This window comes from Ruditapes philippinarum, unplaced genomic scaffold, assembly GCF_026571515.1.
Source record: "Ruditapes philippinarum isolate M1 unplaced genomic scaffold, ASM2657151v2 ctg6853_1_1_1_1, whole genome shotgun sequence".
Classification (NCBI taxonomy): Eukaryota; Metazoa; Mollusca; class Bivalvia; order Venerida; family Veneridae; genus Ruditapes; species Ruditapes philippinarum.
The window spans coordinates 18,739-30,802 of record NW_026859378.1 but is presented as its reverse complement, the minus strand read 5'-3'; the positions used below and the strand labels follow the sequence as shown (position 1 = coordinate 30,802).

General features: G+C 30.8%; 1 protein-coding gene across 1 annotated transcript; it reads left to right on the top strand.

Annotated features, from left to right (window-relative positions):
• The first annotated feature begins 891 nt into the window (after nt 1-891).
• On the top strand, nt 892-10,910 carry LOC132756307 (uncharacterized). The gene is made up of 8 exons (XM_060747342.1): nt 892-1,837; nt 3,479-3,546; nt 4,730-4,800; nt 5,088-5,200; nt 5,641-5,728; nt 6,248-6,340; nt 7,192-7,267; nt 9,034-10,910. Exons 1-8 carry the CDS (start codon nt 976-978, stop codon nt 9,142-9,144), a joined length of 1,482 nt encoding a protein of 493 aa, XP_060603325.1. The 5' UTR covers nt 892-975; the 3' UTR covers nt 9,145-10,910.
• The last annotated feature ends 1,154 nt before the right edge of the window (nt 10,911-12,064 follow it).

Here is a 12,064-nt window from a genome sequence, read left to right as displayed (position 1 = left end):
TTTACTGGTGGAGGAAGACCTCATAAAATAAGTATAATCATTTAATGAAATAATCAGCTTTGATACGTAATATAAGTAATAAAGTACCCAAAAAAAATTTATCAATATATAAATCAGTTATCGATTATGACTATAGATGCTTTGCTCAGCGGAAAACAATTTTATCAATGTAACAGCCTATGCAAATTTAAACAATGAAATGTTAAAAGCTTCATCAAACATTATATCATAATTGTAAAAAAACTATTTTTGTTTGTTTTTTAACTAAAACATGTATATAGAAGTTATTTTTTATGATAACTTTTCATAATTTAAACTAATATGACCGCATTCACCCGTTTAGTTGGTATTTTACAAACACAATCAGCATGTTGAAAAAGTTTTAACCATGATAAAAATCTCATTGAATTGTCTTGAAATCAAGTTTGTTTTCTTTTATTTCAAACACGTGCAATTATCTTATTTTGCCACTTAACCGAACAAGTATATTGAATTTTTCATAAGCGTATATAATAATAAAAACCTCGTTTGAGATTTCACCCTTAAGAAATTTTATGAACAATAAACTTCATTCCCCGTCACTTACACACACATACACACAAAATATCCAAATTATTGAAAGTGTTTGGAAAAAAATACCCTATAGACTATCCTAAAATCTCGTTTTTAAAGAAATCAAGTCTTAGGTTCTTAAATAATTCTTGTACTTAACATCTTATTTAATATTTGGTTTTCCCTCTTTTTAACCAATCGCTGGTCATTTAACAATATACAATAAAAATATGTTTATCTGGTCGTTATCTTAAACTGTATCGTGTGTTAAACCGTGTGAGTAATAACACAGTATAAAGTATGCTGTTTAAGTGTTTATCGCCTAAATACATTTCGTTCTTTACACAACGAACACTTAATGTGAGCATTATAATCTAGCCAACAGTTAGTAAGCACATTGCTACTGCATGTAACTTTTCGGACATGGAGGTTCCAGGAAGGAGGGAATTATATCATTTTTCTTGCAAACCTTGTGAAGAAAGTGAAAACGTTACTCAAGCGGATGGATTTTGTACGGACTGTGAAGAATATATGTGTTCCAGTTGTTTTAATGCACACAAAAAGTATAAGCTAAATCGAGATCACACTTTAATTGATTGTAATGAGGAAATAACACGGAGAGAAAGTTCAAGTGAATTTGAGAAATGCGAGCAACACTTGAATGAACCAGTAAAGTTTTATTGTGCACAGCACAAGCAAGTTGGTTGCGGAGATTGTATGGTCATAGGTCATAGGTCATGTAAGGTAGACTATATTCTTGATAAGGCTGAAGAAATTCAAGGCACAGCAGAGTTCAAGTCTTTAACTAAAGAACCGGGAATATGCAAGGTTGAAGCTGAGCAAGTGCTTTCCTCTGTTAAGAACAATATAGTTCAAATTGATGATATCAATGAAAAGTTCAAACAGGAAGTTAATATGTTCCGGGAGGAGATGATTTCAAAAGTCAACAACTTATCAGATCGTATGCTTAAGGAAGGCGAATGCATTAAAGCTAAAGATAACTTGAGTATGACAAAGTTAGCAGACGAAACTGAAAGCTTGATTAATGATCTCAATGATATGTCTGATTTATTCAAGTCAAAGGTTAGGAGTCCAAGTCAGCTCTTTGTTTGTTCAGTATCAAAAAAACCTAGACTGGATCAGCTGAGAAAACAGCTTGATGACATCAAAACCAGAAACATTATCGACTGTTACGAGTTCAAAAGAGATACCAAGCTATCTGGAACATTAGCAAGCATTGGTCAACTTGGGAAACTTCAGAAAGACAATGAGAAGGGTGTAAAAGGTAAATAAGAATCAATGTTTTTATTTTAAATAAAAACCATGTTTATAACGTAGCTTGATTTTACAAATATCAGTCAGACCTTTTCATGTTTGATTTCAAAAAGGTGTGACATTATAAAGAGTTACGGTGTCTGGCGAAAAGGCATTTGCTTTCAAAGACTGTACACTATGGAACTATCTTCCTCGTCTTATAAGATATATATTTTGAATACAGTACTTGTATCTGAGCGTTTTCTATCTCAAGTAGATTTCTTTTTACTTCAATTGTCACTCTTGGTTAGATTGTGTTTTAATTTCTTTATGCATGGCAGAATTATTAAATTTGTATACTTGTAATAAAAACACAACTTAAATGTTTTACTGCTTATCTCAAAGCTATTGATATATTACATTTTATGCAAAGTATGTGCAATTTAATAGTACTATATGTTTTATTAATGTTTATCCATAAGGAAATAATTCATTAAATGTTTAAATGTTCCGTTTTGCCAGGGCGTGGACGGTAGCCTGAAACTGTTTCGATTTTGCCGTTTTGAGCGTACTTTGGTGATTCTGTTTATTATTTATCTCTATTACAAGTTGAAATATATAATTTGTTGAAATATATTATTTGTTTATTTTTTGTCATTTTTCTTCATGCTTAATATTCATCAACGACACGACATAGCAACTGATTATTAAATATAGTTGTCAAATTTGTTTTTTCTCATGCAATATTGACATTAAGAACTTGGAGACATGTAATAAAGTTCCCAATTTACAAGAAGTTTTACTTATTTTTATGACTAACTGTGTATTTATTCTAACAATACATTTGTACCCTTTTACAAACAGAGAAAGGACTATTTATTGATTTTAAAAGATAAAGTATTTTGATCCCTTCTTTTGAAAATAGTAACAAAACTCGTGATTATTGTATATGAGAGTGTAGTAAACACCTTAAGTTTATTTGTTAAGTGCACAAATCGTTTTTAAATTGTGCTTTGCATAATTCTAGTGCGTAAGAAAGAACATAAATTCTGTTGTTTTTTTTTAATCTGCTCAATCTGATTTGTATATTTCATTTTCATTAATATTTCATTTAATGTTGAAAAAATGAACTATATTTTCTGGTCTTTCGGGAACATTGATGCCAACATAATTAAGTGTTGAGAAGTGAGTACCGCTCAAGCCTGTGCTATGGGGTGTGAGGGATGTTGCACTTTCTCAGTATTCCTCATGTACAGACTCAGTGATTAATACTTCTGAGGGATCACTTTGTTTCCGGATTTTTTTTTTATTCCAGTCTGTGTTCATGAAAAACGCAGCTTTATCATTTTGTTTATTAGATCATTGAAAGGCGCTTGTTTTCATTAAGGGCTTTATTGATGACATTAGACGTACTTGATGGCGTTGTACTATTTTTGAAGCAATAAATACTCAACATAAATGAAAAATGTTTCTAGACATTTTTAAGCTTATATTTTGATACGTATTTTGATCCTCTTTACATTGCTTAATATAACATTATATCAATATATAACAGTTACTCTTTTTAATAATAATTATCTATACACATAGATATTTTCTTTCAGAGCAAGTACCCAACCTCTTTAATTGTCACCTAATGATATTCTTATACTTTTAAAAATTAAAATTTCAGATCAACAAGAGGTTAAAGAAGATCAAGCTTTCAAAACGTTGCAGTCATTTAAACTTTCAGCAAGTAAGGTGAGTTCGTATAATATATCATTTTAATTGGCATTTCAAAATACGCCCGGTCAGTAACAACTCAGGATAAGATATTTCGTATGAATTTTGCTGGTAATTTATCCCTTTAAAATTGTTGGTCTACGCATACGATTGTTCTCTAGAGTTGACCATAAACTGTTTAATTTAGATGATTAAATACCAAAATCAATCATAAAAACAACATATCAAATAACGTATAAGTTTACCTTATTTGTATACAAAGACAATTTTAAAAATGTTGTGGAAACAGTGCTGCGGATTTCGATATAGTTTCTAAAAATTCGAACTCAAAGGAATTCATCAAATTATAGCTGTAAGTGAACATTGGCTTTTTGTGGAAATAAAGGTTTGAACATATGTTTGATATGCACATTAAAATAACAACACACATATAATTGTTTGCCGTTGGATACTGCTTAGGTCAAATGACTGATCTGTTTTTGTTTTCTAGAACATAAATACACGGTGAATTATTAATCAAAATTCGATTTTCTTGTTACCACATTAAACATATATAGTTATACCACAAATATTTCTCTGGTATACTTTACATTTGCTTCAAAACGTTTTGATAGAACGATAGCATATTGAGTTGTTAATATTTGGTTTGTCTCCAAACCAAATTATGAAAAAAAACCCAAATAATTCCCGTTGAGTACGTTTTAAACTTTGATTGCCTTTAATCAAGTATCGTTTCATACGTTACGTTCGAAGAAATGTTGATCTACACTAAAAGTCTTTCATATATTCCAGTAGTTTTATTAAGACCGTTACTTTGTAGCCCAGTAAACGACGAAACTGATCAAAATCTAATCAGGGCTGTCAAAAATATCACCATTGTGCAAAGCAGATCTTTTTCTTTATGTTTTTACAGTTATAAACATCTCTTAGTTACTTTCTCTTCAGAGAAAATCATGTTTTACCTTTCAATAACTCGAATACGGGTTAATATTATGTTCATATTTGTGTTATCTTTTTCTTTAAGGGATATTGTTTAATGCATGTAAACAACTGAAAATGAATACGGGTATATTTAAGCATATATACCCATATGAACATGCAACGGCAAAAGGAATTTTTATATAATAGTACAAATATTTGTTTAAATTTTCGATATAGATTACACCACAACTTAATTGAATTAAACATCATGATTTTGCAGGCTGAGCCACAACCGTTGCTTGACAGGCAGTTGATATGTAGAAATATTAAAGTGGAGGGACAATATCTCAGGTATCATATTAATTAATTGAGTAGATATTTATTTCTATAAAGAAATAAAATATCTTTTAGGAAAATTAGTCATAATCAAATCATTATATTTTGGACAATTAAATTATGAAACATTTTTTTATATGATACAAATACATTAATATAATCATGTTTTCGGAAAACAAAACATTGAAATTATGGTCTATCAATTGCTCGTACAGTGATATCATTATACTTAGCATCATGCGTTATCTGCATTGAAAAAATGTTTGTCGCATTAAAGTATTACAAAACGAATATAATTGCAGTTATGTGGACAATGGAGACGGAGATGTTGGAATGTATGTTGACAAGAATGCAATGGTGGATGGGAAATATTTCGAAATTGAGATATTAAGTTTAGGCCGGCGTGGAACAATTGGTATGAGAATAAGTTATATAGGATCTGATCATAATTTATTGGCCCATTTATATCATACAGAAACCGTATTCTTTATCTCTTTTCAACTTTTTATAAACACTAGACGTGGTAATATGAAGATAAATAAATAAATATTTGAATTTATGTGCATAATCCTCTGTTACAAAGAAAAGTTAAAGATTAGCTAGAAAAAAATATTTAAGTGCTTGCTTTTACATTAACTAAAGATGAGAAACACTGTATTAAACCGAAAAAATCTTTAAATCTCGAAGTTGACGTGTTAAACGATCAAATGTAATTTATAATTTCACATACAAGTATTCTCTTTTTCCAAAATATTAATGAAACAAATAGGTAAAAATGACCTATGGGTTTATCAGCGAAAAATGACAATGCAGAAAACCCATAATGATTTGTTTTACACATGTTTATTATATAAGCTATAGGTTTGGTACCAAGTAATTACCCAGACAATATGCAGCCGGGATGGGGACAGAAGTCAATAGGATATCATGCGGATGATGGCAAGTAAGACATTTGATCTCATTGTAACAATGTAGGGTTTTTTAACATAAACGAATGTAAAGTCATTCATGTATATGTGATATTACCTGGTTTTAACGCGTCTTTATCCCTGTATACTTAAGGACATATTCTTTTGACATCAATTTACAAGTCTAGCATATAGTAACACACAATTTTGCATTGATATGCAGTATCTCTATATGTATTAAATATAAGCAGTGCCAGCGTACTTTTGTTGCCTTTGAAATAATATGTTGTTTTTACATATATGTCGCGGAAAGCCGATCAATGCCTCATAACCTCTGACTCTTTTGTTTTACCCCGCTAACTGTTTTCTTAAATTGTGCTCGCGCATTCCTTAATCTAGATATTTCGGCATTGCACCAAAGTGTCACAATAAAGATTTATAGACCACTACCGTCCTTAAACAGGCTGAACATCTGCAATTTTGCAGTTTTTGCGGGTTTATATTCTATTGTGTGTTTATAATGATAATAATGTTTGTGCTGTTGTATCTTTCAGTCTTTATCACGAATTTGGCCAGGGCAAAAGATTTGGACCAAAATGTCTCGTTGGTGACAAGATTGGCTGCTATCTATTTAATTCCGACATAAGGTAAAAAAATATCTGTGCAAGAATTTATGTCTAGGTTTGTTTTAATTTAAAGACGAAAACATTTATCCAAATAAAAGAGTCTTACAATTATAACTTGAACAAACCCGATACTTTAATTTTGATCTTTTTTTTTCATTTCCGCTTCATTGTCAAAAGACAGCCAGGTCTGCAAGTCTCTAACGGTGCAGCTAGTTTATAGTCCAAAAATAAATAACGAGAACACATTATCTTATCGTAATCTATCAATAAAACTTTAAATAAAAGGGCGGAATGGCGTCATTTGCGTACTCATTTTAGTCACAGGTAGCCACTTGAAAGCATACGACTCATCTTACGTATCTCAATCCAACACCACCTTTCGTATTTCAACAGCTGTGTAAACACTAGAAAATCCTGTCTGAAATGAAAAGAAGTAACGTCGGTTAATTGAACGATACCTTTTGTCATTTTAGTGTGTTTATTAAATATTTTTTCGTTTTTTCTCAATTATAGTACACAGTAAGAGGGTTTGATATGTGCAGAAATCGTGTGTAACTAGTTTGCATTTTGAATTGATATTTCGACTGCTCCTAACTTGAATGCCATTTACTGTCAAATTATTCCTCCTAGTGTGCTACTCTTGGAGAGTATCCATCGTTTTCAACACTTTAAAATAACAGTTACGAATCAAGGGACGTAAACCTATTTCAAATTCAATTGTCTCTCATAAACATACTCTAGAATTGTCGTCTTTAAAATGTACTGTTGTCGAGGAATCCCCACTTTTCAAGATTTTTTAACTATAACCAATGTATGTATATAAGTTGACATTAAAATATATTAATACCAGAATGCATTGAATTACATTTTAGTCCTGCAGACCGAAATGTATTTATGTTGATGGGTGTTACTCTTGTTACAGCTGTTTTTACCAGGAACGGCAAAAAGGTAGGGAACCTATGTAACATTTTGACTTTTGTTATAAAGATAATGACTTTGATATAGTAAGATTTAGTGCTGTCTCTATATTTGCAATAAGCATGGTCTGAATTTAAAAGTAATATCATTATTAATTTCATTATATAATATCATTATCATTATGCTCCCCAAAGGGTGAGCGTATAGTCGCCGCTTTGTCCGTCCGTCCGTCCGCTATTCTTGTCGGGACATAACTTAAAAACAATAAGAGATATCAAGATAAAACTTTATAGTTAGATAGATCTCATTGAGTGGATGTGCAGTGCACAAGTACAGTTACTTTGCCTTGCCCAATTTTGGAATTATTGCCCTTTGTTTATTTTACACTTTGAACTTTGTCTGGAATATAAGTCAAAAACTATAAGAGATATCAACATGACACTTTGTACGTAGATATATCTCATTGTGAGGAAGTGCAGTGCCGAAGAAGCATACCTTTATCTTGCCTAATTTTGGAGTTATTGTCCTTTGTTTATTTTTGCACTTTGAACTTTGTGCGGCATATAACTCTCAAACTGTAAGAGATATCAACATGAAACTTTGAGGGTAGATATATCTCATTGAGTAGATGGACAGTGCATAAGAATCGTACGTTACTCTATCTTGCCTTATTTTGGAGTTATTGCCCTTTGTTTATTTTTACACGTTAAAGATTGTCCGGAATATAACTCTAAAACTATAAGAGATATCAACATGAGAAATTGTAGGTAGGTATATCTCATTGTGAAAAGTACAGTGCTGAAGAAGAATAACTCTATCTTGCCTAATTTTGGAGTTATTGTCCTTTGTTTATTTTTGCACTTTGAACTTTGAGCGGGACATAACTCTAAAACTACATGAAACTTGTATGTAGATAGATCTCATTAAGTGAAAGCGCAGTTCTTAAGGAACATATCTCTGCTTTGCCTAATTTGGAATTATTTCCATTTTGTTCATATTTACACTTTGAACTTGTCCCGGACATAACTCTAAAACTTTAAGAGATATCAACATGAAACTCTGCAGGTAGATAGAGATCATTGGATAGAAGAACAATGCAAAAAAAACTTAACTATGCCTTGCCTTATTTTGGAATTATTGCCCTTTGTTCATTTTTACACTTTAAACTTTGTCCGGGACAAAACTCTTAAATTATAAAAGATATCAAAATGAAAATTTATAGATAGATTGATCTCATTAAATATAAGTGAAGTGCAAAAGTGCCATAACCCTGCCTCGCCTTATTTTGGAGTTATTGCCCTTTGTTATGTTTTTTCTCTTTGAACTGTGTCCGAGACATAGCTCTAAAACCATTAGAGGTTTGTAGGTAGATTGATTTCATTAAATAGAAATGAAGCGCAAAAAACTTGTACTCTGCCTTGATTAATTTTGGAGTTATTGTCCATTAGTTATATTTTTTCACTTTGAACTGTGTCCGAGACATACTTTTGAAACCATAAGAGGTTTGAAGGTAGTTTGATATTATTAAATAGAAGTGTAACACAAAAGAACCTTAACTGCCTTGCTTAATTTTGGAGTTATTGTCCTTTGTTCCTTTGTACACTTTGAACTTTTTCAGGGACATAACTCTGACATCCAAGAGGTATACTTTCCTGTGTCCAAAACCTACTCGGGGAGCATCACTCGGTTCAACCGAATCTTGTTCTCTTTTGTTGTTGTTGTTGTTGATGATGATGATTATCTGGCTTTGTATTCGTCATAAACCTAGCTTATTCATCTTTGTTATTTTTCTACAGGTTGGAGAAAAGGCAATTCGATTAAATCGATTTTTACAGCTTTTTGCTGCGGTTGGAATGCATTCTTCCGGAGAAAAAGTTAGAGTAATGCTGGATAAAAAGAAACCATGAATGAGAATATGAGTATAAGAAGCAAAACTTAACTAATAATAGTTTTCTACTTATATTTACAGTATATTTAGACTTAAAGGGTAGTTATTTGTCATGTTTTTGATGTTGTCTCAATGTTCTTGTCTCTGACGTTTACATCTTCATGCATTTTTCATATTTGTTTTGTGCACTTAGAAGAAAAAACTTTGATCCTGTAATATTGATGATTTAAAGCAAACAATTCTGAGGCATATAAAATGACAGATTTAATGGCAATATTTACGGTTTGTTCTTTTTGTATTTCTTTTCTTATAAAATATTATCTAATAGCTACATGTGGATCATCGTGTAGATATTTAAAACGACTTCATTTTTTACCGTCGTTTATTATTCCCCGTTAAAGAATTTGGAATATACAATGTCATTCAGATTTGGCTTTATCATCTTCCCATTGTTTTCTTGTTAATGGCATACGCTTTCTTTAACTTGAGGATTACATTGAAGGTTCTATGATAACTGCCATATGAACACACCTGTGGATGTTTCTAAATTATATATTACGCCGAAGAAAAAGCCAAAATACCCCGAATATTTGCATGTCCGTCTGTCTCTCCTTCCGGTGTCCGTCACAAATCGGCTAGAGCAAACAAAACTTAGCAAAAAGTCATTTGCCAAAAACTTACACAAGTTATTGCACTGCATTATTTATATGGGACATAATTCGAGAAGAAATAAAGAAACCAACTTGAAAAGTCATCAATGGATAGATATAAAGAAGAATTGTTAAACCTGGTATTTTTATAGTACTTACTCTTTATTAATTTTCCTACTTAATTTTATAGGGCATAACTACAAAAGTATAAAATAAAAAAAAAACAGTAGTTCTTTTCCTTATGTATTTTTTTTATATTTTTGTATTTGGCATAATTCGAAAAGATAGAATTTTTTTTGCTTTATATATATTGATAGATTACATATTGGCAATATTGAGTGTCTAAGAACCAAAACTCTTTTATTCCATAACTTTGGATTTACTGCCTTTTTTACTTTATAATAGCTTAATGTATTCAAAAAAGTATTAGAGGTTTTAACTAAAATTTCAAAGCATGATTAATATCAATAAGGAAATCGTGCACTGTTTTAACCATGACTCTTTTAGGTATTAACCCTTTGTGATTTTTCACATTTTTTCTAAGGAGCACACAAAAGAAATATAAGGGGTGTAAACTTGAAACTTATAGATTGATAGTTCTCATTAGGGAAAATAACTTTTTTTATTTATTTTTTTTTTTCATAATTTTGGAGTTATTGCCTATGGTATTTTGTCATATTAAGTATTGCACTTTGTATTCTTAAATTCATATTTTGACAAGACATATCTTAAAGTCACAACAATGAATCAGAATTATATATAACTGTGTGTAATGTTTCACATTTTGTTATTAAATGAATGTTTTTGTATAATATTTGATGATACATGGATAAATCACAATCAGCATTACCGAATTCTTTATTTCTTAGAGTTACTTATATAACAAATATGGAACCAACATTTAAAACAATGACTTTAACTGAATTCAGTAGATATTTTTACATATAATGTGTGTGTTTTGCATGAGTATTTTACATTGCTTATTTTATTATAGTTAGCTACTATATTGGCAATGATTGTCAACTGTTAATAAAATTCTTCTGTGGAAAGTTTCAACACGTAAGCCGGTCTATAACGCTATATAAGTTTGCTGATGATAGTTTAGTACATTCAAAATAAAGAACTAGTTCATGTATGTACAATTCTATCTTATTATTTACATGACACACTGGTAATTTAAACGGGATTTTTTGTAGTTTTTGTAGCTGAAGGGTGTGAGTTGTTTGTTTTGTTGTTGTTTTTCCTCTTTAATCAGGGCAATCTGCGGCATATCTCTTACTCCAGAAAAAAAACGTTTCAACAACAATTTAATAAAAAACTGAGAAGAAATCCATGCACTATGATATTACAACGCATTGATATTATTCCTTCTCTTCATTTGACACACACAGGCACACACACATAGTGTATTACAAAAACCCCTACACTTAAGAGACATTATACATATAATTTCCAACACTTGAGGGTCATTATAGAAATATATTGTCTAGGCTTAAAATCCCAACACTTGAGGGGCATGATACATATATCATTGTAGAAATATCTTGTATAGGCGTTGAACTCCCAGCACTTGAGAGACGTTATACATACATGTATATCATGTCTATATGTTGAAGTCCCAATACATATAAGCTCCGAGTTTAATTTCACTTTGTTCTCTATACCCATCAGAAATTCGAAGTCAAATTTCAATATTACGGAGGATTATAAAAATATGCCGGTATCCTCGGAATACAGTACTGCGGCTGTACCGATTGAGCTATCCGTCTGCTTACATACTATCTCCCGTAAATAGTGAACAGTTCTGAACCGTGATTAGTATTTATACATATTTCAAAAATCGGAATCATTTCTTTTCAATATGTCTGTGTTTTTCCTTATAAATATAAAAAAGTCAACAACAACACTATATAAATTATGTTAACGTCACAAAACCTTTCGTATGATTAATGAGTGAACATAATGGCCATTCTGTTGTAACAAAATTTAAGGGATTACAAAAATTCCGCTAACATTCATCGCGCAATATAATTAATGTTTGCTTTCACTTTCCATGTAAAATAATGCTCTTTTAAAATCACAATCATAATAATCTTATATCATATACATAGCTAAAAGCAATGTTTTGTGCGGAGCTTTCCCTTTGCTGTCTTTGCAGTATTACTTGCACTTGTGGCATTAATATTTTATGATAGAAATGAACATACTTATAAGATGTATGAGGTCAACTTATTGAATTTTAAATAATGATACTTGTAAAATGTAAAATTATTTATTATCATAATTATA